The following is a 27,628-nucleotide window of genomic DNA, read 5'->3' as shown; positions in this document are numbered from 1 at the left end:
GATCAGCTTTTCTAAGTCCCATAACCACCCAACCACCGTTATTTTGCCACCTGTAGACAATGGCGTCCTCCTCTGCCCACGCCCTGCAAAAGACTAGAGCAATAATCAAGGTGGGCTCCAATAATGGCACAGGCCAGAATGGCAAAACTGGATGAGTTAAGTTAGGAAATGGTAGGAGTTGAGCAAGGAGCTGGATACAAAAATGCTGTTGTGCGCTTTCATAATGAGCTCTTGATCAACGACTATTCCAAGAATCTTGACTTTAGGCAGAGATGCCAGCGTACAATCTGCTATTTGAAAAGATAGATAAGTCCAATTTGCGTAATTTGGGTGCAGTGCCAGCAATCCTAATTCGGTTTTGGCATTGTTAAATGCCATTCCATTGTGCAACATCCATATGTGGTTGTAGACCGCGTTTACTTTCACGGTATCCAGTATGTGACTGCCAGGGAGTGGAATAAGGCACCGTGTGTCATAGTTGGTGTACATAATGCCCTCTTAGTCTAGCAACTCAAAAAGAGGAAGGGTGAACATATGAACCAGAGTAGGAGACACAGGAACCCTGTGGTACACCACAGGATAGCACATAACCCTCAGCTATAGTGTCTTCATGATGAACTCTGGCCGGCTGGTTCCTCAAGAAGGATTAACCCAGTTAGAGACCTCACAGTAGAAAGAGGCACAGTTTTGTAGTCTAGCTACCAGAATGGAATGGTCCACTAGAGTGAATGCTGCGGTTAGGTCCAAAAGCATCAGGAGAGCGGTTTTTCCCTTATCACAGCACTGCCTGATGGTAGCGGTAAGATCCAGTAAGGTGGATTCAGTACTGTGAGCACTTCTGAAGCCTGATTGCTTTGGACCCAAGATGTTATGGAGACTTAGGAAATCTTGTATTTGGCGGTGGGCGACTTTATCCAGAATCTTCAGTAAGAATTGAGTGGTTGTAATAGGGTGGTAGTTGCCTGCTAGGTTTGGACCAGAGTAGGTTTTTTCAAAAAGGGAGAAATCCAAGCTGGTTTAATATCTGCTGGTACATGGCTCTCTAGGAAGGAGGAATTGACAACAGTTGGTGATAAGAGTGGCGAGTAGCCCAGCACATGATTTAACAATAGAGGCCGGGCAGCCATCACCCCTCCAGTTTGTCGGCTTAATGCTCTGAAGGATGTCCAGAATAGCTGCAACAGCTCCCTCCCTAAACTTGAACTGGAGCAGAAGGGCAACTGGTCTGCTGTTCTTGGCCGTGGGGGTACCACGATTTAGAGTACTCCGATTATCTGCAATGTCCCCCTTGATTTTCTAAATTTTGTGCCGCATTGCACACCAATTTGCATCTTTCGTGATCATGGAGATTGGAGGGCAAGGATCGTACAGCTCTCAGGATCTTAAACAGTTCCTTAGTGTCAGAAACAGCCCCCTCAATTATTTTGTGAAAGGAGGATTTTTGCTGTGCAGATGGCAGTTTTGTATGCCTTACCTGTTCATGTATAGTTGATTTTGTCTTCCGGAGATGGAGGAAGTCATTGTCTACTGAACGCCCTCTTTTTCTGATTTTAATTTCTGGATTTCAGAGGAGTACCACATTTTACAAGGTTGTGTTTGCACCAATCTTTGTCTCAACGGGGCAAGGTTGTTAACAGCTAGGGATGACATGGATTACCCACCGTAATAGCATTTCTGATTATTTCTGATGATTCTATCGGCTTAGATTCACATGCTGTGCATATAGTCCGACATCCAGTGGTTGCATCTCGTCTTTCAAGGATCAAAAGGGGACGTCGACCTGGGCGTGCCTTTAACACTATCCCTAATGTGATGTATAGTGTACACAAAATCCCTCAGGCATCGAGGTCCCTCCGATTGTATTTTATCGGCCATGAGGGAGCCCATTGACTATCGTGAGCGAGTACATAAAAGATAGAAAGTAGTAAGACGTCTATGTTCCTTCCACCGGAGCAGGGAGGAAGGGTGGGCGCATGCGAATCTAAGTAGATACAATCATCAGAAATGCTATTATGGTGAGTAATGCATTACTTCTGATGCTCGTTTAGCTTAAAAAAAAAAAAAAAAAAAAAAAAAAATATATATATATATATATAATAATAAATCACATGCTGTGCATAGACTAGCGAGCAGTACCTGGAGTTGAGGTGGGTTGTGAGAAGGAACAGAAATGAAAAGATGTCTTCGTACCGCATGTCCCACCTGAGAATCGGATCTAGTAATGAGTGTCTAGGCAATAGTGTTTTGTAAAGGTGTGTAAAGAACTCCAGGTTGCCGCTTTGCAAATGGACTCTAGGGGAACATATGCAATGATGCTATGGAAGCCACAGTGCCTTGAGTAGAACATGCTCTAGGCTTGAAGGGCAGTTCTCTCTTAGCAAGAGAGAAACAGAGTGATGCAATTGACAATCCACCTTGAAATGGCTAATTTAGAGACTGGATCCCCTTCTCTACCAGCTGCCACTGAAACAAAAAAAGCATTTGTTTTCCTCAGTGGTCTAGTTCTCTCCAGGTAAAACATGGCTGGGTGAGTGCGCTGAACCACCATCTCTATGGACTGTTACGAAAGGGTCTAGGACAGAAAGGGCCTGTAGTGGACTAACTCTTCTTATAGAAGTGATGGCCACTAGGAAGGCTGTCTGATATGCAAGATCCTTGAGACTTGCTTTATGCATAGGCTCAAAGGGAGACCCCATAGGTCTAGTGAATACCACATTCAGGTGACATCCGGGATCCGGGTTAGAAATGGGGGGATGAATTCTTTTAACCCCTTCCATGAAAGCCTTAATAACTGGTACCCTCCACCACAACACCTTCTGTTGCGATGTGGGGTAGGCTGAGAGGGGAGCTAGGTGACTTTCAGGGAATTAAAAACCAGCCCGGAGTCTAGTGAGTGAGTCAACTACAACACAATGTGTGTAGGAGAGCAGTCAATGGGATTGATGCCCTTGGAGTTGCACCAAATAAAGTGCTTCAATTTACTGGAGTAGCAATATCGGGTGTTCGGTTTCCTTGCCTCCCTAAGTATGTCCATGCATCTCTGAGGGAGTTGTAGGTGCCCAAACTCTATGACCTCAGGAGCCTGGCCGCTAAGTTCAGGGTTTGGGGTCATGGGTGAAGTGTTTCTCCCTTGTACTGAGATAACATGTTGTACGGGCAAGGAATTTGCATTGGAGGAGATAGGGATATCTCCATCAGATGAGGGAACCATGGTTGGCGGACCCACATGGGGGCCACCAATATCATGGTGACTGGTTCCTGGTACATCTTGTGCACAATCTTGTTGCATAGGGGAATTCGGGGTCCGCCAGAGAATGGAGTTCCCCTGGAACGTGTTGGGATAACAGGAACATCCTGTGTTTGGGAGACCATTTCCAAATGCTCTGGGACAGCTTGGATAGCCCTGGAGAGTATGCGCCCCCTTGCTTGTTCAGGTAGTACATGGCCATGGTGATGTCTGTCAGGATTAGGACTGTCTTTCCCTGTAACTGTGTCTGAAAGGCGTTCAGTGCTTTGAATACAGCCAATAGCTCCAAAAGATTTATGTGGTTGGATGCTACTTCTGGGGACCACACACTCTGCGCCACCTGCTGTAGCAGGTGAGCCCCCAACCACGCAAGGGATGAGTCTGTCGCGAGAGTGGCTTCTACTGCGGGGGTGGTGAAGGCTTTCCCCTTTAAGAGGTTTTCTCTCGACCACCACTGCAGAGAGAGAACGAGGGCTGGCGAGACAACTACCAGATATTCCCATTGTCCACTGACCTGACACCAATGGCTGTTGAGCCACTCTTGCATAAGATGCGTGCGCAGACGCACGTGATGAACTAAGTAAATGCAGGACGCCATCATTCCGAACAGTCGCATGGCCTTGTGTACCGTCACCTCTCGACTGGCTACATAGTGAGGGATCTGAAACAGCATGTTCTGAAACTTCTCGTTGAAGGAAAGACGAGGCTGTCTTCTGTCCGAATTAGAGCCCCTAGAAACAGTTTGACTTGACTGGGGTCTAGGTTGGATTTCTTCTCGTTGATGGAGAATCCCAGGCAGAATAAGGCCTCTATCGCCTACGAGTGTTCAACAGGCATGTTTCCCTAGGACTCCCCTGTTATGAGGCAGTCGTCGGGGTAAAGGTAAACCGGGACGGATTCTCTGCGCAGGTGCGCTGCTGCCACTGCTAGTGCCTTGGTAAACACCCTTGGCGCCAAGGCAATGCCGAAGGGGAGTACTTTGAACTGATAGTGCTTCATCATGAACCTTAGGTATTTTCTGTGCGCCGGCAACATTGAAATATGAAACTATGCCTCTTTCATATCCAATGTTGCCATATATTGCCCCCGTTTCAGCAGCGGGATTACATCCTGTAACGTGACCATACAAAACTTTTGAGGTTTGACAAATTTGTTCGCTGGGCGACAGTCTAGCACAGGGCGCATGGCGAGATCCTTTTTGGGTACAAGGAAGTACACAGAATAAATACCCTTGCTTACCTGTAGAATAGGGATGACTTCTATGGCGCCCTTTTCATGCAGGATCTCGATCTCTTGAAGTAGGATGCGTAGGTGTTCTGGCGTCAAGCGTCTTGATTTTGGCGGTCTGAACTGTGGTGGTCGGCAAAATTCTATGCAGTTCCAGTGGGTGATGGTTTTGAGTACCCCTCCCATGCATGAAGGAATGATGTTATACACACCCCGACCGGGGTGGCATGGGAGGGGACCCTGAAGTAAGGGGCATTTCTGACCCGAGGCCAAGACGACTCTGGGGGTGGAACTCCGGCCTCTACCCTTTCTACGCCGCTGTCCTCTAGGTGGATACGTGGTGGTGGTGTTAGATCCTTGTACCGAATTCCAATCGTTTCCCGAACCATACTGGTTTTGAGGGTAGTGAGATTGCCCACGAAAGGAACGAGAGCCGCCCCCTCTCTGTTGTGAAGGCTTCTGGGTAATTTGTTGCAGGGACTTGAGAATCTCATGTTCTTTTTTTTGGGCGTCTCAAATGCTTCGTCCACTGCCTTGTGAGGCAAATTATGAGGCCTTTCTGCAACCCAACACAATTACTCTTGTATTGTTACGGTACAAGGCATAAATTAGTTTTTAAAAATTGATTAGCAGAGTTTGCCAATTACATTTCTTGATTAGAAAACAAACCTATTTGATTAGCAATTTTGTACTAATGTTTTTAATGCCACCAGAAGATACTTGTACCCAAGATATAAAATGAGCAACAATACAGCAGTTTTGTGTACCACTGAAGTAAGACATTAGTGAGATAAATCAGGCCTTGCAAATTCTTTAAAATTCCACTAGACCTGAGTAACTAAGTTTAGCCACTAGACTAAGTTTAGCACTAGACCCATGGCAACGGATGACAATTTTTAATGCACTTTATGTAAAATGGTGGATGTCACCGAAAACCCACTTTAGTTTGGCACACTGCTGCAAGCCAGAGGTTTTACTTAAAACAGGGTAAAGATTAAATAAAAGTTTCAACCACTGCAAATGGTACCGGCCCTTCTTAAAATATACTCGACTATGCAAGTGGGTGAAAATACTTTACGTGCCCTGGATGAATCTCTATAAAAAGGCTAGCTGAATGAAATGACAAATAGATATGATAAAAAAGTTTCTGAAAACAGTTTGGCTAGCTCTCTACTGCAGGTGCAAATATAGAATGCAACTATAATCGTAGAGCAAAGTGTGCTCTGGAGGCCAACTACAGTGTACAGTTTTGCAGTAGGTCTGTAGATGTACAGACTGGATAAAAGTATTGATCGCTACTTTAAGTAAATATCAAGTTAGCTTTGTGTATTCATTATGTATAAGACTAAGCAGAGTGGATGGCATAGCAGGCAGAGAACTGGGCAAACTTGGCAGAATATTGTAGTTTGCGGCCATCTCACTTTCAGTGTAGCGGGTATAAAGCAACATGGTAAGATGTCAAGGAGTATGGGATCAGCTCAAGGATTGAGCACCTGTTGCAAGCTGTATGTAACCAACAGGCCACAGGACTAGGTTTGCCATCAAATCATTTGGCCGCATGGTCATGTACGTTTTCAAAAGTGTCCTCTAGTCCATATGATGCATCTTCCCTAACAAAATAAAATCTGGTTCACACTGAGATTTAGATACACTTCACTGTAAAGCATTGAGACAATACAGTTTCACAGTAGCAATACTGTAATTATGCATTATGTAACCTATATTTTGAGAAAAGAAATTGAAAGCCAACAAAACTAACTAAAACATATTGGTCTTTGGCAGACAGGATACAGTTAGCTTAATAACAGTATTATCCCGATTTATTTCTGGTTTGTAACTATTTGAAAAACAAAAAAAAAAGTGCGTAGCACTCGCACACAGGCCTTTTGGTACATGAGTGAAGGGGAGGATTACTGCTACACACTCTCTCCATTAGCCCCTTTGAACTTGCAGTGAACGGAGAAAAGAGGGTGGAGAGAGATCTGGAGGGAAGAGAGGAATGCAGGGTAACTTAAATAGCTAGCTTTGCTACACAAGTTCCAATTTAATTAGCAAACCTACAGAAACGCATAGCAAATTATACATTATAGTTTAAAAAAATTGTCAAGTACTTCGGGACATACACCAAAACACATATAGGACAACAGCAGTAAAGGGATACATTGGTTCCTCTTCCCAAAGGACACACAATATAGGAGTCTAACATAACAGGTAGGTACTAAGCCTACGAGGTCACCAAAAGTGGCAGAAGGGCACCTTACATTATAGAAATCCTAGAAATAGAAAAAGGAAAGGTTAGAACATTTCAAGATACATGACAAAAAGGAGCCATCAATAATAGATAGCAAATTCAGAAACAGTACTGGGCCTAAACAGGTTCAAGTTCAACAACAGAAAGACAGAAACAATATAATCCATACCAGTTACGTAACGTTATTTGTCCTCAAAACAGGGTGAACTGCAGCCATTTGTTATAGTGTTCAAAACAAAAGCTTTATTCAGCAATAAGTACCATAAAAGTATCAATACATATAGTACATCTCAAAATACAATTCATGAACAAATACCAATCATCACTACATACCGTTGATTCAAAGATAAAACAGGAAAATAAAAATAGAATATTAATATCAGTGGATAGATAAAAACAAGTCTTCATAAAATTTAGCTCCACACCCTTATGATGCCAATTTCGCCCTTCTTATCCAGGCCCTATAGAAAAATTTTGCAGCATAAAACTTCATTCACATCGGTGGTACTTTTACAATATACCAAGGCCTCTTCAATATACACAATACTCTGTAAAGAGGGGGACCAAACAGCGCCTCCTGAGAACCTGGTAACCAGAGCAAATTAAGAAATGTTTTAGCGTTTCCACTGGGTTACACAAACTTTACATTGTCTATCTAGGGAACTAGCCCATGTTGCAGTAAAGAAACCAAAAGGTGTCTCACTTGCTAGTCCCCAGGGATCGATCTCTCAGGTTGCCAGGGCACGGCCATCACCTTTGGATCCAGACCCTGGGGGAGGACCAGTGTGGGAGGATCACCTGGGTGGGGGATATTCAGGGAGTGGGGGCGAGGCAGCTGATGGTGAGACGCGGTATGCCCCCTTTTCCCATACCCCATCCTATTTTATAGGATTCTCCAACATTCCACCTCCCCCCACCTACCTCCTTTCTACACAAATACTGGGCAGAGGAAAAGGAGGCCTGAGAGTAAAGAAGCCAACACTTGTATATCTCGGTGGACATGTCCCGTTAATCAGGTCAGGCACTTCACCTTAATCACATACATAGATAACCATTAGCTCGCCCCACACGGATAAAAGGCGGAACAGAGACACACTCTGAGCAAGGTGGGACACGAGAAGGAGCAGATCTTCCGGCAAAAGGATAACCCATTGGAGCAGGATGACCGATCGAGGGACAAGAGCGAAGGGTAGGGAAACCCTCAAGATCCCTGCAGGTCATTGCCTTTGGGAAACTGAAGGATACGCAGAGAAAGCCAAATTCCAGACAAGAAGAAGCCTGCATTGTGTTTCAAGACACTAGCAACACTCCCGGGTGAATGGCAGAGGCGGGGGGGGGGCGGGGGGGGGTGAGGCCAGGTCTGTGGTATCAAACTTGATTTGTGAGTCAAAGACAAGAATAGAATGCACACAACCAGTGAGTTAGCGAAAGACAGGTTTGTGTCAAGGAAAGATTAAAACCACAACAGTATCTCCGATTGAATGTTGCGCGCATGCTGATGAGACGCGAAAGAAAGCAGACTAATAGTGAACTTTAAAAGTATTGTGGTCCGGAGAAAGGATATAGTCCACTCTAAAGTCTCCGCAAAATGTTTGATGTCTTGTTGCAAAGTGACAAAGCGAACGAACTATGAAATGACAAATAGTCAAGATTAATCCTATCGAAAGGGAAAGTTAAAAGGGGATTGCTTTAAGAGAAAGATTTATCTGAACTTTTCTGAGTGTGTTATGGAACTACCAAGACCAAGAAATACTGGGGCAAATAACACAAGGGAAAGGTGAACTGAAAGTCGAAGTGGTCCTGCAGAGGTCAATGGAAAAGCCCTCACACATTCGAAAGTATTCGACATCAGTGAAAGGTCCGAGCCTGAGTGAGGGAGACCGGGAACAGGAAATAAGTTGGGGAAGGGAACCCCTAACGAATGTAAATGAAGCTTAGGGAAGGTAATCCCTGCAAGTGCTGCTGCGAGTTCCAAGCCAGGCTGAGGGAGAACTACATTGAATCAAGTACTTTATGCCTGGAGAGGTCCTAGTCAGACAGAGGGATACCTATGTGAATTTTGGCTGAACTGAAAAAGAACTTTGGGTGAATTGGAAATAAGTGACTAATGTGGAAAGCCAAGTGGGCCTCGACCCACGTTTTGAATTGCCTTTTTTTTGAGAACCTGTAACGTGCTCGCCTTGGAAACAAGACGACACTCAGCAACACAGGTTTGATCCCCGGGTCCGCGCTTAGAAAACTCTGGGTATAAGCGTGTTATAAATGCACAACTAAGACCTATTCCTGTAACAGTGCCTCGATGCCCCCGGGCTGAGTGAACGCTTTAAAAATGCAAAAAATAAATAAAAATAGGAGTGCGTCATCCCGTCTACAGGGGACGCTTTACTCCATGCTGTCCAACATGGGGAGGAGAGCTGACTTAGCCACCTTGATATTTTATGTTCTAACACCGACTTTCCTTAACATACACATTCCCCTTTACACAATGTATGTATAAGAGACAGGGCAGGCATACGGTTGTTAGTATAGGCCATTTTGATTTGACAGACTGACTAGGACTGTTTTCTTTATTTGATGGTAGAGACTACTCCCATAATAGCTATAGGGCAAATTAGGAGTTTTTCCAAACCATAAGAATGTAATAAAGGTTTGGAAACTTGTAGCTCTTGTGTCAGTGTCATACTTGTGATACCATGCCTCCCTTACAGTAGCCACCTTAAAAGTGTTAGTGCTGAGATGGAAAAGCAAAGCTTGTGCATACAGAGGGGGTCACACAGTCTAGATAGTGCTCAACATCAACTGTCTTCTTTACCAATAAATAAGGTGCTCAAGTCTTTAGAACAGCACATGCCCTTTTCCCGTTCCTTGTAGCTTCAAAACATTTTGATTTAACCATATTTTTTTAACCAACTGGAAGCCCCTTTAAACTGGGCCAAAATGTTGACAACTCCAAATTCTCTAGCCCTGTACGGTAGCGTTTGAGTCATGGGAGTGAACTCGGCCCAAGCACATTCCGCAGATTAATAATAGTTTCCCTATATTTTCGAAGTTCAGGCGTACACCACATTCTGGGCCAAAATAGCAGTGGAGTGCTAGCTGTTACTTCACACAGGGGCATAAGATTGCGTTCCCAGCGCAAACAGGCCATTGGGGCTCCCTTTGGTTGCAGGAGTAGAGACCTCAGGAACTGGTTATCGGCCACCTTGATTTGAGTGCAGGTGCAATGACCCCACAACTCAGCTCCATATTTGGCTGACCCCCACACCATTTTCTAAGGTGGTCACAGTCTTAGTGCAATGCGCAGACCAGGATGGATCTTTCGCAAACGTACCCCTAAATAAATCGTAAAAACAAACCTGCTCTAAAACATGCTCAGCAATTATTTTCTTGCTAGCTTTGCGACCAAACACCATTACCTTTGTTTTTACTATGTCAAGTTTCATAGAAAGTTTGTTGCACATTTTAACAAAGGTACTCAGATTGCATCTTAAACCCATAGGGGTAGTAGATAACACTGCATCATCTGCATGAAAGAGGGCTGGGACTATATCAAATCTAAGATTGGGGGGGGGGGAGGGGCGGTGGGAGGCTCAAGACCACACACTAACAATTCTTCAATTATCACATTTATATAAATACAAAATAGAAGGGTGGCGAACACACACCCTTGTCGGACCCCCCCCCCCCTACCGAGAAGGTTTTGGTGCCCTCTCCACCCAACCCCCACCTTACAGAAGCTCCATTATTGCTTTAGAGTGATTGAATACTAAAAAGGCAGTGGCCCTGGAATACCCTTGCTTCTCTAAACTGACCACAGCTAGCATCACAAGACACTATTTAATGGTGTACACAAGTCTACAAATACAGTGTGGATCCTGTTTTGTAGGGACATATATTTGGACAAAACTGCATACAGTTGAAGGCATTGGTCCATTGTGCAAATGCCGGACTGAAATTCAGGCTGCAGTTGGTTTATGCGATTACCCTCTTGAGCTCAGCACTGCAGACGGGCCAGTAACACCTTTGCAAAGACTTCCCACTGCATCAAGCAGCAAGATCGGTTTATAATTTCCAGGATCCTTATGTTCTCCCTTCTTGTACAAGGGGATAAAGTTTGCTTCACACCATGGTTAAGGCACATCCCCACGCCATGAATGAGGCACATCCCCCATTCTTGCAACAAAATCAAACACTCCCATTAAATGGGGCACCCAAATAGATAGTTCATCTTTTAGCAAATCAACCAGGATTCCATCAGGCCGTGGCGCTTTCCCACTCCCTAACCCAATAATAGTTCTTCCACTTAAGTGGTTAAGAACGTCAATGGAGGTTCATTGCAATTATCCCCAACCAACTGCTGTAAATATGCAAGTGGCTCTTTCTGTCCCTTCTTATAAAGTAGCATACAGCAAGTCCCACCGGACAGAGTTGAACGCCTTTATAGCATTTAGGGAGGCCACTGTGCAAACCTTGTGCGGTTAGTGCAGTCCATTATGTGATGCAATCTTCTCAGGTTCCAGGACGTACTCCTGCCCGGGACATACCCAGTTTGGTCTTGGTGCACTAGTGTGCCTATCACCCTCTGGAGTCTATTAGCTAGGGTTGTAGTATGGATTTTTGCCGTCCGAATTTATCATGGAAAGAGTCCTATAAGAGCCACACTCCAAAGTGTCTTTCCCAGGTTTTAAAAATTGGTATAATTATGGATTCCTGTAAACTTTACGCAAGTACCCCCCACCCCCTTTCGTACGCTGCCCCAAACACCTTCAGTAATCTGGAAGCCAATTCCTCTGTATACTCTTTATAAAATTCTCCAGGCAACCAGTCCATTCCAGTTGTCTGCCAGTGGGGAGTGCTCCCAACGACCTCTTGCAATTCTTCCATTGTCAGCGGAGCATCCTGCATTTCCGCCTGCACTGTATCTAGGATCTGCAGTAGGATTTGGGTCAGTGCCTCCTCCATTTCTGTGCAATTCCCCATCTCACCCTGGCTATACAGGTCTCGTAGTACTTAGCAATCACGTTTATATCCATTTGCGCCCTTTGCATTATTCCAGTCATCATTAATGGCGCAAATCATTTCCCTTCTCTCTGCTCCTTGGCACAGCCATGCAAGCAGCCTCCCTGGTTTATTACCCTCTTTGTGCAACCTTTCCATGTATTTTGCATAATCAAACTTGCCCAGCCTGACCCTTGCACCATGCATTGCTATCGTAACTGCACCAGTAACCCTTCCTTTCCCCCTTACTCCATTAGGTCTCTACTCAGCCTCAGCCATTTACTTTTCTGTGTCTGAGAGGGCATGTAATGAGCCCTTCCTGATGCCTCCCCCCCTTCCCTATTGCCTCTCCCCTCATCACCATTCCCACTGTGAGCCCTCACTTTCCACACTTCCCTCATTGTTCTAAAAAAGCATCTATGTCATCTGCCATGTGCGCCCAGAATGCGTCATCGAGCAATGCCTCAGCTCGTAGTCTCCATACAGGGATCAGTGGCCTATGCACACAGTAACTAGTGGGGAATGGTCCGATTGGGTCCTTGGTATTCTGTGCCCTCAAATTCTCCCAGTGTTTCTGCTTTGATGAATAAGTAACTTATACGTGTATGCACAGCGTGTGGGGCTGAATAATTAGAGTAGCCACAAGCCTGACCGTGCGAAGATAGACACATCTGTAAGCGCAAGATGGCTCAACGCCAGGGTTCTAGTTGGGGGACGGCCTTTTATATTTCCCACCATACCAGTCAACTGAGGGATTCAGCGTGCAATTGAAGTCCCCCTCCACTCCCCCCAAATCCATAGTGCCCCACTGTGTGTGTTCAGTTGCGGTACAGTGAACTAAAGAAGGGGGTCCAGGATCATGATTAGATGCATATGTGTTAATACACACCTGGCGATTTTCCAAAAAGCCATGCACCAGTATCATTCCCCTACTCATCGTCCCGCTTCATCACCAGGACCTTAAAGGAGACCATAGGCGCCACCCAGATCAAGACCCTCCCCCCCTAGCATATGTAGAATAATGAGAGCCTACGATCATCCCTCCCCACCTTTTCGCCAGGGTGCTCTTTCTTTCTGCATTGAGGTGGGTTTCCTGAAAGAGCGCTATTCCAATTATTTTCCTGCACCAATGTGTGGACTCTTAACCTTTTTATATAGTTGTTGAGGACCCCCTACATTCCAAGTGGCTATTTTAACCCCACTAATCATCCACCCCAGCTCTTTCCCCTTCCATCCCTCTTCCTCCGTTTCCAATGCTTCATCTGACGGTACACAACGCCGCAATGCATAATAAGGCCGCCCCGACCCTGTGTGATATCCCCCACCCAACAGGTTATACAAACCTTAGAGTCCAAACAATTTGGAAAGACCAACCGGTCTACCATCAAACCATAAACCAATGACCCAATAGCCCACAGCATATTCAGGCATAACTCCGTCTCCCTCTCGGGCAGCAGCTAGTACCCTAAACTGGTACTCTAAATGAACTGACAACAAGGGTGTAGATGGCGCCAGTTGTGAGCTCCTGCCTCTTGCGTTTTGTTCCTGACTCGTAGCGCAACATTCTCTGTGCCCAATAATTTCCGCTGACACCACCATGCCGAATCAATGGCCCCTTCTCTCTGGAACATTCCCACTCTGTTCATCCAGTCATATGCGCCAGTCATGTTCTCAAAGAAGTACATTTTGCCTTCATGGATCACTCCGAGTTTTTCTGGGTAAAGTAGCATATATTTCTCATTGGCATGGCGTAGTCTTTCCTTGATGGGGCCAAATTGAGCTCTATGCTTCGGTACCAGCAGAGTGTAATCTGGGTACATAGCCATCCTTGAGGATCCTCTGGATAATCCCTTCTCCTCCGGAAAAGGCCAATATGCACGCCCTGTCCTTATAATTGATTTGGCCATTATAGGTCTGGGTGGGGCGCCCGGTGCGGGCCTTTCAATTAGGTATTTACGCGCCCATCTCTGCCGTGAAGCCCCGAGTTACTGTTCCGGCCCCAATCTTTTGTAGAAGCAGATTTTCGATGTATGATGTCGGGTTGAGCCTTTCTTTGCCTTCGGGCAGGCCTACGATCCTCACGTTGTTCCTTCTTGCCCGTGCTTCAGTAACTTCCGCTCTCCGTTCCAGGTCTTTCACTCCGTCAGTTGCTCCATAATAGATTGGGTACGGTCTATATTGGCTTTGTCTTCCAGCACCTGTGCCCAGTCTTTCCGCTAGCGAGCAGACATATTGCCTTAAAAGGCCCACATCCAGAATGACTGCATCAATCTTGTGCTCCAACGACACCTGCAGAACTGCAATACCTGCCAATATCAGACCTTCCTCATGCTGGGTAATCGAGATAGTGGTCTATGCCTCCAGTGTAGCTGCTGCAGAATCACAGAGGGTGCTGCCTTCCTTTGTCGTGCAAGTCTCCATCATCATTTGTTTACACTTCCCTTTATTCTGTTTTCCCGGCATATATGCTGCAACTTGTGCGTCTTTTACTTATCCCTCGCCGGGGCCGCGCCGTCTTCTGTGCACTGTTTTCCAGGTCAAAGAGATATATCTATTCTGACACCTATGTCGTTTTAGTTCTAGTTGTATATTATGTCGGTCTCTGGCAGCACTCTCCTCCTTTCTATTTTGTTTGGGGGAAGACCCCCCCCAGTTCTCTCAAGTATCATGATCCACTTTTCCCTGAAGGAGTGCACTCAGTTCAAGTTGGCGTAGCACGATCTTAGCCAGAGGGCCAGAGGAGGCCCGTGTGCTTTTCTGGGCATCAAGAGACTCCTTCCTGGGTTCTCATTTACCACTCTGCCAGCCCTCAGCGTAGGTGTCCGGTTCCCTGAAACACAGCGCTATGCGCCTCCAATGTTTCTTGCGTGGGAGGGGGGGGGGAATCATTCACTTGCTTGGGTGTCACAGTCCCCCCCCCCCCATCCAGGAATGCGCCTGACCCAAGCCATCTCAGCGGGGCAACAGCCCAGGGGACCAGAGGTCACCTGTGCACCGATTCAGGTGTCCAGAGACTCTCTCGTGGGGTCCCTCACTCACTGCCCTGCAGCCACTCTCACTACCATGCTGTCCCAGTCTCTCACCTTTTCCCCTCTCCAAGGGCAGAGCTTTCAGTCAGCCACAGCTCTGCCACAGTCTGTCCCTGTATGCACCTCAAATTCACAAAGTTTTAGGCAATATATTCCTCGGATCAGTGTCGGATCATGCAGGAACTCCCCGGGTCTGCGTCTCTACAGCATGGCTGTTGGCCAAGCCCCTGCAGCTTACTCGAAAGTTTTGCATAGTTGCATTTTTTTGGGATGTTTTTATTACCTAATCAACTAATACAGACTACTGAGTATTGTATAGCATGTTTGCCGAAGCAAAAGAGTATATTTGTATAGTTCTACTCCATAGACATTCCCAAATTTTGTGTTATCCTACCCTTTCCTTTCTTTCTACCCCATACCCCGCCTGAGGGTGTAGCCTTGACTACTCATCTATGCCTAGCCCTTGGAGAGTAAATTGCAAAGCACCTTTGTATAAGCAAGAGGTCTGGGTTGGCCTTCATGTACACTAAACTTAGTGTCTAGGGCAGGAGTCTGCAGCCTTTGGGCATCCAGATGTGTTGGACCATAAATCCCATCAATCCGAACCAGTATAGTCAGTCAATGAGGGATCATGGAAGTTGTAGTTCAAAACATCTGGAGAGCCAAAGGTGGCAACCCCCTGGATTAGAGCAATCCTCCAAACAACTCCCCTCCAAACCCCCTCGCCACCCCCAGCACAATGCTCTTCAATATAAGGAAAGTCAATTCGATTCTACAGTAGTACCCCCATTTATCATCAGTGCTCCACAGACTGGTGCCCACAAGGATGTAATATGGGCTATACTGCTAGGCGACCACAATGTTAAGGCACATTTTGTATAGCCCTCTGTTGAGGCATCTACATCCACCGACCTTAATTGTGAGGCTGACACCCCATGCAAGAAAGGTCTCATTAAGCCATGTATAAAGCAGCAATGCCCTGCAAGACCAGGACAATTTCCTGTATTAAAAGGCTTACATTTGGTCTAATTTGCATACCCAAAATGCATTGCTGATGTGGCTCTGAACTGGAGGTTAACTTCCAAAAATGGCTACTAGGTGGTGCTGTGGCATGTGCGACTTGGCTCAAGTGGATTCTAATAATGATGTGTTATTTATATAGCGCCTTAATCCAAAGAGCTTTACAGAGCACATATTTCAATACAATATCACCCAACCGAAATTAGTACTCCTTTATCGACCTCAGAAGGATGAAAGGCTGAGTTGGCCTTGCCAGGATTCGAACCTGCGACCTGCAGATTACACTCTGATCGCAGCAGCGAGCGCTCCACCCGCTGAGCTCTTACCGGCTAATATCGACTCTTCTTTTGCACCAACATTCTATTCAATCCTTGGATAAGCATGGTACACGCAAACTGAACATTATATGTATGATAAAGCTAAAAGTGGTCGCCCTTTAATTCCAAAAATAGGGATTAGGTTTTCACAATCAAATATAGTTCTTCAATACATTGCACCAAAGGATTGTCCCCCAGCTCCCTTCATAGTACAATCATCCAGTGTTCACTACAAAACTACATGCTTTGTGTTCATGCTGGATGCAACCTTAGAGTTCAGTTGATAAACAGACACGGGCAGAGACACCTTGAAAGATTCTTTGCACAAGGAAGGACCATTTACAGACTGGTTTACTCACCTGCAATCTAGGAGAAGTCCGCTAGTTGCAGGAATAGCTACGAGTAGCCACTGGTTTTCTGGAGTTAATCAAATCTATTTAGCTGATCTGAACATCTAGAGCTTTTTCTTTTCAGCCAAGTGAAACTAATAAAGTGGATCTGCACAAGTGACGTTCACAGGCAGCAACATTCTAGGCATTTTTGTTTGTGGCTCCTGTTGGGTCAAACAATACACAGATTTACCTCCGGCTCTCATTCGAAAGATACTCTGCAAACATCCGTACAGCCTGGAGTTCTGGACTGGAGCTTGGTTTAACATCATCCAAGACAACACCATATTTTCTCTATTAGTATAAAAAAGAAGGATTATTTTACATACATTTGAATTTTACATGTTTTTTCAACAATACTAAAAATGCAGCTGTCTTTATTTTGAATTGTTGCATGTGCAAAGCACGGAAGCAAATATGAAGTCTTATTTTTTCTAGCTCACAAACAAAACATTATTAAAATAGATTTGAAGAGTGAATCAAACAATGTAAGCTATTGGATATAGCAACCTTACACAGTGGTCAACAGGTTAATTTCTTATCAACTTAGGCTTATGTACCAGACTTCTAGAAAATCCATCCAAACACCCAGTTGGCATTAACTGGTGGCAGCTAGAAGTTGACTTGCCTGGGAACATAATCAGCCAATTCTTTTCCTGAAAGTTAACTGTGCTTAAAAGTTTAAGGGTTTTGAAAAACGGAGCATGTGTATTAACATGGCAAAATCCCTGATCGGCATGTCTTCCAGAAGATGCTTAGATACGGTCACAGCTCCAAACACAAGAAAACCTCCATTCACGTGCATAACTGTAGATACTGAATTTGTTATGTTGGGATTCAAACAATTTGGTTGGGGATTTACTTGTAGAAATATAGGCTAATATACACTTATAAAATGAGGTATTCCAATGCAACAAATGTTTATGCGCTCATTTTTACAGAGTTTCATTTAAGAAACTCACTCAATATGTGGGGAGAATGAATCAATATTTAGTCGTTTATATTCAGAAATGTTAATGCTCACAAAAGTTACATATATGCACAATTACTAATTAACAAACACAACTGTCTTATTTCACCCTGACACTTATGATTGAGCATCCAGTTAGTACCAATTACTCCCGTTAGGAAAGCAGCGTACCCATTAGCCACAAATCTTTTAAAATGATTCAACAGATGTTTCTTTGCAATGGGACTCAGATTTCTCCTTTCCCTCATCTTCTTCGGAACAAACAGGTGCTCTTTACGTATGGATGACATACACCATACTCGGGTCAGAAAACATCAATTTCATTAAAACCCTCGTGTTCGGTTTCACCAGTCCATTTTATTTTTTTATTTTTTTTCACGTGTGGACTTCTGATTAGTGCCGCCTCTTATAATAAAATGTTTCTTAACTAGGGTTTTAATGCAACACAAATAAGCTATTTTGCGTCAGTTATCCAGAAGACATAATCCCCTTAAAAGAAAATACCCTACTATTAATGCATTATACACCAATTCACCTAAACTACATATTCAGAAAACAGGGGTTCCACATGGTAAATTCCAGAAATATCCTGCAGTTTCATTGAGACTTTTACATCAGACATGAATGTAGAGAACAGCAACTTATATGCAACATTATTCCAGAACAAGAATAGGGGAAGGGAGCGATGAGGTGTTCCATTCCCCATTCCATGGAATTATAAACCATGACAAGGTGTTTTCAAATATGCTGCGAGAGTAAATGAACTTGTAAATGTATTAATTCATGATGGTTTTCATGATGTTTATTTAATGTTCCCAAATGGATAGATGAGTTCTAAATGGAAATTGGAAGGCAAAGGAAATGCATTTCAGCTAATGAGTAAATGTTGCATTTATGTAATTTCTGTGAGCAATCATATTTTAATTGTATTGCTGGGTATACGTTAAAACTGGCATCAAAATATGTACTCGCAACCAGCCATTGCTAGTGATAAACTTTGAAAGTAAGAAATGGTCCGATGTGTACATGTGGAAAACTGAGGAGGCAAGGGAATTTTGATGCCTGGCTAGTAGCGTAAATGTGGGTTAATTGTAACCACTTTAAATGAGTTCTTTATGCAAGAAGGGTTGACCATTTGGACCTCTAAAAAAAAAGTAAGCACAAATAACTGCCGACTGAGAATACTACGTTATTTATAATGGGAGGAATGATACTTATAACGTGTGACAACTTAGTTATTTTGATTACTCCATGATATATATATACAAACCTGAGCAAGATAGGCTCTGTACAGGAAGACATCCCTCTCCACCTCCTTCTCAGGATTTGATGGCTAAAATAAAAACATATAATTGGAGTATACAAATGTCAACGAAAAAAACCCCCAGAGCAAAAACAGTTCAATTATTTGTGGCAATCAAATGGTCTTTAAAGGTTCAACTACAATATGGATTTAATTGTAACAAGTGAAAAGGCTCATATTACATCAAAAACATAATATTACACTGTGGTAGGATGAATTAAAGTACGATTAGGACAAAATATTTAAAACTTTTAATAAAATAAAAAAATAGCCTCTTCTGGAGATTGATAATGATCTCATGAACAGAATGCCTCCACTGACTTTCCAGAGTGGCAGGTGCAGAATCAGCAACGGCTTAGCATTCTCAACACTATCTAAATCTTGTCCTTTTGAAAGTGGGTTCGACACCCATAAAAGGTGAGAAACCTACCAAAAAGGTGGGGCGGGTGCCGGTCACTCAGTGAATACCTTGCCATTTTTGCTTTTTTATTGAGTTATTTTAGAAGGGTGCACACTACAGAAGCCATTTTGGGCTTCGAGAAGTAGGGCTTGGTCCCTGCAGTTCGCAATTAATATGGCAACTTGCGTTTAGATGTCCAGTAGGACGCCACGAGGCTGTGTTTACCTAGTAACCACAGAAACAAAGGTCATATTATGTCGGGCTGTTCCGGAGACTGGAAGTATGAACGGATGTCTGGGATTCATGGATGAATGCACATGCAGAATGTTTGCCCGGAAAGGTTTTAATGTAGCAAACATCACCGATTGGGTAGCTGCCAAATGTTAGCATGATAGTGTAAATGACAGGAGGCTGGATTTCAGTGAACCCCACCATCCCCCAAAAACAGTTTGATTAGAGGGATATGCACCATTCCCTGGTCAACCTCTGTCAGCTGAGAAAGGATCTCACACAAGGAAGAAGAAAAAAAAAAAAAAAAAGGCTTTGCTGAAGCACCTCTCCCAACATTCAAATGATGGCAGAGTACTGCTGGCTTTGCAAAACTCAAGACTTCTTCACATTACCAGGAGGGATCTACACCAGCACTCCCTTCCCTTGGCACGATGTCTGTATAACTTTCATCTAGTACTCCCGGGTCCACAGAACATCACTAGCTTGCCAATATATGGCTTTCCTTGTGTCCGTCATGCTGAGTACTGCTGCTCCTTTACGGGAGAATCAGAGTGCGGAAACCACAATTACCCAAGACATCACAATACCCTTCCCAAACTGCTGGACCACCACCTGCAACTCTGACTACTGAGGGTGCAATTCTGGGCTACTGAAGTAGCTGCGTCACATTCCAGCATCTGCTGGTTCTTTCATCCCTCCAGCATCATTGTCCAGAGTCCTTGGATCGTCATTCTTGGTCAGCCCACCTGCACACCTTGTAGCCCCTCTGCTAGGGGTGCACTTTGATACCTCCTTTTAGCTTAAACCATGAGGCTTCCCCCTTGTCTGCTGTATTGCCCATAAACCCATAGGAAACCACTGGTTGCAAGCAAAGCACAAGATTGACTTGTTTTCATAGCTCCAATTTCTCATATACAGTGCTTTACTATTGACTTTGTGGGGACACCAATGGATTTTTCTAAGTTACAAAACACTAAACACAGTTTTAGGGATGCAAAAAACAAACATGTGCAGTGATATCTACAGAAAGCCACCACCCTGTCCTTTTAAATGAACCCCTGGGAGAAGCATACATACAGAGAAGAACTGCAATCTAGATGTGGATTGGTTTTCATCATCCCCTAAACATAGCGCTACGGAAATGGAAATGCCCGTTAACACAGGGCTTGCACCAATTTCAAAGGGCAGTGACCGCTCCCTCATAGCAATGAGTATTCGTTTATAAAGCATCTCTGCGAATGCTTATGAGGTTGGCAGATGGGGTGGTTGGGGCGGGGGGAGGTTTGGGATTACCTAGAATGGCACAAATTTGTCAAGAGGGGAAGCCTAGATTACAGCGATTGTCTTCTGATACCACTTACTGCTTTTGAACAAATTTCAGCAGCAAGATTTTAATGCTTCGCCATTTAGTATAAATACATTTAGAATACATAGTTGCCATTTGATTAGCTTCAACTCAAGGAATCGAGAAGGTGTACTATATTCTACATTCCCATATGCTTTATGAATGCAGACGCAAATTGCTTAATATGGAAAAAGAATTTCCATCACTAATTTGGCTATCTGAAAATAAGGCAGCCGCAAAGCTGTTCTAAACAGAATACTCTGTGTTACTACTTTAAACCTACTTTCCAAAAGACTTTGAAAAATATTCGGAAGACTGTCGAGTAGTTTTAGATCCGGATTCTCGTATGTTATTCCTGACTCTCACTGCACTATTAGTGGTGTAACTTAGCAGTCCAGCGTTCACTCTTGGTCGGGGTGATAAAAAGCTACAGCTTAAAATGAGCACACCAAGGTTTGTGATAGTTTGCCACGTTCTCTTGTCATCGTCATCCTCCATCTAGATTCTCACCAATGCAACAAATATGAAGTGCCCTTATGGCAACAAGCATACATTTTACAAACTGTCACCAGTCACCTTGGGGCAAGTGCATTTCTGGGATTTCTAAGAATTTGCAAGGCCTGATACAAGGATTTGATATTTCCCCAGCTACACACTTGTAATGCCCAAGATGGTTAAGTTTACAAACAATACTTTCAGAGAAAGATGCACCCTCTATGCACCTGTTTCTCTTAATTTCTACTCACACTGGGACACATTTTGGTTGTCATGGTTTACCATTCATTTTTACATGTCTTTTACAGAGAATGTTGCCCGACATCTGATCACTTCTACCCTCAACATCTACTTCAATAACTATACAGCTCTCACAAAAGCAAGAAAATGGGACCTTGTGTTACGATTTTGGTCTTAATTCGCTATACACGGTCAATGACAGATCTCAATTATCTCTATGAATGTGAATGGTAATTCCTTAAAAGGTCAAAACCTTATACTTTGCGTCAAATAGCCAGTTATTGCATTATCCCAAGAGACCCATCTCACACCAGATGACTTAGCTACATTAAAACAGGACTGTTGAAATATATCCAAGCTCCCTCAATTTTGGTAAGAGACGCAGAACATTCGATCCAGATTCATAAAAAACATAATTACCATATTTTTAAGTTTCGGAAAGATAGGGAGATCTTGATTAAACTGTATGTTATGGATAAATCCTTGATTGCAGATTCAGAGTATGCTCCCAATTCAGATAAAACTGCTTTATAAGATACCTGAATAGCCAAATTTCAGAAACGAGACATACTTCCATCATGATTGGGGACAGCTGGAATCTAACTTTAGATCCCATTCTAGAGGCAGGACAGGTAAACCAGACGTATTTCACAATACAGACCGTGAAATCCTTCAAGACTTACTTAAAGTTAATGGCCACAACTCACTGCCTCAGGCGTCACACATGTCACCCCTTGTGCTACCAGTACGGTCCACTGCCCTGCAACATCTAAGCAGCCTGCTACCGCTCCTGCCCTAACTCTGTCCCTCCTAGCACAATCTCCAAGCCCACCCCCCCAGCTAGCCCTAACCACAGCGTCTCTACCGAATATGCTACAAGTCCATGGTGCAAATCACAGAGAAACAAAACTCTACCAAATGCGTCACCAATATTGTTAATGATGCCTCCAATTGTACTATGACTGGCACCACAGGCGTAACTTGCGTGGCACTCACTAACAAAATTTTAATCCCCCCTCACATGACGGGTCCAACTGGAACAATTATGTCTCTGCCCCCAATTCTAGGGAATGTGTGGCTAATATTGTTAATACTTACATTTGTCAAGGGACAGTCTATGATAACCTTGGCTTTTACCTGTAACAACGCCTCGATGACCACGAGTTTTGTGCGCTTTATAAATGAAAAAAATAAAATAACACAAATAATGGAGTGATGGAGCTTTGTAGGATGTTACATGCGACAGGAGAGACTTAAAAGTTCACTTTCTGCATATTTATCACACTTACATGCATAGACTAATTTATCAGCTCCCAATCCTCCCTACCCACGAGCAAACCCTGCACTATTATGCACATTCTTAAAAATCCCACTGGGCTTTTTCTCTGACTTCTAGTACTTTCTTTCCCATTTAACATGTAGGAAAACATCAAGTCACTGAAATGTAAGCACACACACACACACACACACACACAACTGGATGGCCGCATCACAGATGGCCATGGGAAACTTCAGCACCCTGGAGACAGAGGTGGCTTGCAGCTGCAGCAGCACTGCTGCAAGAAGACTTTTCACAACACAAAAAAGTTACTCCATCACATCTAAGCTGTTCCACAAAATGGCAGCTGATGCTGGGCTCCTTTGTGTTGGCTCCTTATTCCCAGTACAAGAAGCAGATCTTTTAGCTCCTTGACTTCATTTTGCTATCTTAGCTACATGCTTTCCATTTGTTCAGTACCTCGCTCAGAGCGACTCCATCTCCAACTCTCAAAATGATTCAGGGATAGAAATTACAATTGGATAACTGGGAGCTTAAAGTACCTGCTGGGTATCCAGCGTTAGCCAGTGACCAGGAGCTACCACTGGGGAATGAGGCGATAGTGGATAGCGTTTAAATATTGACCCCCTGGCATGTCTTGTCCTGTCCCGTCCCCTGAAATGCCCTTGTGTTGGTGTGCCATGATGCCGGCAGGCTTTGTTTGGCGTGTGACAAATACATTTTAATTTCCAGATAAGATGCAAACATAATTGTGTCCATTATTCATGACCCCTTATGCTTTAAATGTTGTGTAGATATGGCCTAATGTTTCTTTAAAGACTGTCCCAAATGCACAGTTAAATTCAGGTATGTGTGTCTGTTCAACATTAGTTGGCCTGGGGAGATAAAAAAAAGATCATCCTGGAAGCTAACCAGGCTCTTCTAAACTAGCAAGAGCTAAATGGCTCCCACCTTCCCTCAATTTCGAACCCTGGTGATTCTCATCGAGTCTTGCTCCGATGGTCCTCTCTGGTAGTCTATCCTTTCCAATCTTTGATCCATCTCTTTAGCTCCTGCCCCATCTATACTATTTTCACTCATTCTCACTCCTTCCTTAAGTTTGTCTTAGTGGTGTAGGGTTTATTCCATTGTCCTGCTTGATTTGATTAATGCCATTACCTACTTGGAAGAGTGATGGGGGCGGGGGTGGGGTTAAACTTCATGGGAGTGGTTGCTGATGGACAGAGGTAGGAAATTCCACAAAAACCCTTGATGAGCTGCCGACATTTAACCAATCAGTTTACAAATGCAGCACGTTTTGCTGAGGAAGGCTGTCCAAACAGAACTGTACTGGATGAAAATTCCATCAGGTACAGTGACCCCCCCCCTCCCTGATCCCCCCCATTAGTACCAATTTGATGGGGGAGGAGGGGTGAGAATAGGGTGCAATAATGCCAATTGTAGATTGATTGCTGGGGGTGTAAGGAAATGGCATAACGGTTGGAAAATGTATTGTCTATTGTCTATGTGAGATGGCATTTGGTGAGCATGTGCAAGTGGATCTAGGTCACCTGGCTCACGTCCCGTCCACCTTCTGAGCCCTGCCTCTTCCTTTCTGCTCTTAACTCTTAGATCAAGGACATCTAAGGGTGTCTCTCGGCCAGGCAGACAAAGAAAAGGGCAGTTCCTTGTTGGTTGGCCCTCCCACCGCGCTCCCATTGGTTGGTATCGGCCACCCAAAGCACCCCCTGCCGTGGCAGCCCCCCCCCCCCGCCCCGTCAGCCAAGGACCAAAGGCTAAGGAGAGCTCCAGTTGCGTCTGCTGGTGTCCGACGTGGTAGCATGTAGCCTGCAGCAATCTACCTGCTGCGACTGAGGTAAGACGAATCTGGATGTGTTGGATTGTGTTGTGCTCAAAACCCTGTCCCCCCCCCCCCTCTCCCAATCCTCCTTTTCTGGGAAAGGAGAATATGGGGGTTTTTGCATTCCGGTAACTGGCATTGTTGCTGGTTCTCTCTAGGCTCCCACCTACACCCCTTCCCCCTGGCAAGACGTGCCGTTGAGAGTTACTTGTTCCCCCTCCTGTGTCTTGCGTTGTTGTGACACCCGGTCCCCCAGCTCTTCCTCCCCCTGCACATTCTGAGTTGTGTGCCACAGGGCTGTGTGTCTTTTCTCACCCCCTTCTCCTCCACCTACCTCCTTGTGCTCTCCGTCCCTCCCATCTTCTCTAACTGCTACTCTATCCCTTACCCTATCCCTCTCTCAAAACCTGGAAGGGAAAAAGTTCAAGAGGGACATCCTGGTCTCCAACCCAGACCTGTCCATCGCCAATACCTATACCAGCGCTTCCTCCAGACAGACTCACCGACATACTCAGTCGTCCCTTCTCCAGACCTATGGACCCTTCATACGGTCTATGTTATCTCTCCTTTCTCCTCCTCTCCCATTAATGGTGGCACTACGTGGGAGGTCCTCTTGGCCCTCTTACACTCCTCCAAGACCATCATTAATGTCAACCTGAACAGCAGAGTCTTGGTTCAGGGCCCTCAGCTCAAACTCCACCTTTTTGATAGCCGTTTTCCGCATCTTATCAGCTTCCTCCCTTCTCCCGCTACTCCTTCTGGCACCCTCACCTTCTTTCTCTGCCCAACCTCAGGCTCCTCTACCAACTCCGCAGGGTGTACGTCAAGCATGTACCCCTCCACGGACGTTTTTCAAATGTGGCAACTTGCACCACGACACCACTCAACTCTTGTTCTGCCGTCAAACACTCCTCCGACATCTGTCACCTCCGTGAAAAACTCGACCTAGATGCCCTTGCTCTCACGAGACATGGTTTACAGCCAGTATGGTCACATGTTTTTACACTCTCCTGCCTGAGGGCTACAAGATCCTCTCTGAACCAAGAACCAACAGTCCTGGAGGCGGAGTAGCCCTGCTTTTTCCGGAGTGGGTCCCGGCCCCTCATCCCTACGCAGGCCTACACCCCCTTTCAATGACTGATCAGCAGGCTCCCCCTCTCTCTCTCCTGGCCTCTCTCCAACTGTGGCCATCATCTCGAGGCCACCTGGCCAAGACGCCCTCTTCCTCTCTGAATGGGCCGACCACTCCTCTTCTCTCCTTGCCTCAACTTCTCCTCCTCCTCCTCGGAGATCTCAACATGTCACCTGGATGCTTCCAATCCCTCCTCTGGGCTTTTCCGCGAACTCTGCGACACCCGCTTTAAATTCTGCCCTCTGGCCCGACCCGCACTCTGCCAGACATACTTTGGATGTTCTCATCACCTCAGACATCCCCCTCTCCAACCCTCTCACCTGTCCTCTGTCTTCGACTAACTTTCTACTCGCCTCTCAACTGAAAACCTCATCCGTCAGGCAAAGCCCTCCCCCCCCCCCCTCAAACCCCCAGCACTACCACCTACTGGTCATTCGGCCTATGTAGCTTGTGTCAGTGGATGCCTCTGCCTCATTCTCTACTCCTGCGGCTGACTCGCACCCTGACACAGCCCCTTCTAATCTGCATCTTTCGATTTCCATCACCCTGGACATCCTTACCCCCGTCAAGAGAATCCGGCTGAAGCCTACCTCCAAGTGCAACTCTTGGTATGATTCCGACCTCGCTGTTCTGAAACACAAGTGCATGGTGGCTGAGAGCAAGTGGAGGGCTTCAGGCACAATCCTCTGACAAACTGGCCTGCCGCCTGCTCCAAAGGCAATACAGACTGTCCTGTCCAAGAAGAGCACACATTCAAGCCTGCGTCCTCTAATAACATGGCCAAACTCTTACCTGCAAGCAACTGGACAATCCTGTTGCAGTCACTACCTCTCCGGTTCCCCCCCAGGCCCTCTGTATGGCTCTGGCCTGTCACTTCTCAGCCATTTCCTCTTACTCTCCTTCCTCCCTCGGCCCCCCTTTGGCCATCTCTCCCTCTCCTCCTCCTGGCTCCTCTCTCTCTGACAACAACCGACCAGTTTCTACACAAGTCCAATTTATGAAAGTGTCATCCAAACAGGTGCTCCCCCAGAACCATCAAGGACCAGATTGACACCCTCTCTCTAGCGTCAGACAATTTCTGTAATCACGCTTTCGCCACTTGAACTTTCCCCTCTCACCTTAAGCACTCCCTTGTGCACCCCCTCAAGAAGCTGTCTGCCGATCATACCTTCCCAGCAAACTAATGCCCAATCTCCATCACCCCTTTCTGGGCAAACTCTTGGAAAAGCTGGCCATCACCCAGCTTATTCTCAACACTGAAGCGGTTGGTTGTCTCCATAGCCATCAGTTTGGCTTCAGAGCTGCCAGAGGCACAGAAACCGTTCTCCTGAACACGCGTGAAGATCTGCTGTCTAAACTTGATTCCAGCATGCCTTCAGTCTTCCACCTCCTTGATCTTCCTCCGCTTTCGAAACGGTCAACCACGCCATCCTGATCAATCGACTCCAAGAGGACCTGGGCATCACGAATCAGGCCCTGGAGTGGCTGACCTTCCTCTTGCACCGCCCCACCCAGATCCAACTGGGTCCCCTTCTCTCTGCCACCTCCATCTCTAGCTGTGGCGTTGCCCAGGGCTGTATCCTCTCACCCTGGTTTTTCACCCTCTACTTGGCCCCTTTGGCCCACCTCATCTCTAGCAGGCCCCCTTCCGCCCCCCAGCATCCTTTACCATCACTTGCCCTCAGGGCTCCTTTCCCAGACTATGCCAATTCAGTCCTCTTGTCCACTGCGCTCCTCCTCCCCTACTCTTTGCCTGTGAACATGCCACCTATGCCTAACCAGCACTTGCTGGCCCCCACTCCTGCATTTGTCCCTCTATTCTCACCCCTTGCACTTATCACCTTGTCATGCACTTGCACAGTAGGATTGTCACAATAACTGTTTCTTTGTTGTTGTACTCTTATGATTCCCCTTG

At 45.3% G+C, this 27,628-nt stretch overlaps 1 protein-coding gene across 1 annotated transcript in view; it reads right to left on the bottom strand.

The window, feature by feature from the left end:
* COPE (COPI coat complex subunit epsilon) overlaps nucleotides 1-27,628 on the bottom strand; it is a 224,787-nt gene that overhangs the window by 169,124 nt on the left and 28,035 nt on the right. The window contains exons 2-3 of the mRNA XM_069649168.1: nucleotides 18,719-18,781; nucleotides 16,672-16,772 (exon numbers count right to left, since the gene is read on the bottom strand). Coding sequence (XP_069505269.1) covers nucleotides 16,672-16,772; nucleotides 18,719-18,781 — 164 coding nt within the window. The remainder of the gene's footprint in view (nucleotides 1-16,671; nucleotides 16,773-18,718; nucleotides 18,782-27,628) is intronic.

Source organism: Ambystoma mexicanum, chromosome 1p (genome assembly GCF_040938575.1).
Source record: "Ambystoma mexicanum isolate Mex_15411 chromosome 1p, UKY_AmexF1_1, whole genome shotgun sequence".
NCBI lineage: Eukaryota > Metazoa > Chordata > Amphibia > Caudata > Ambystomatidae > Ambystoma > Ambystoma mexicanum.
This window is presented reverse-complemented; position numbering and strand designations above follow the sequence as displayed.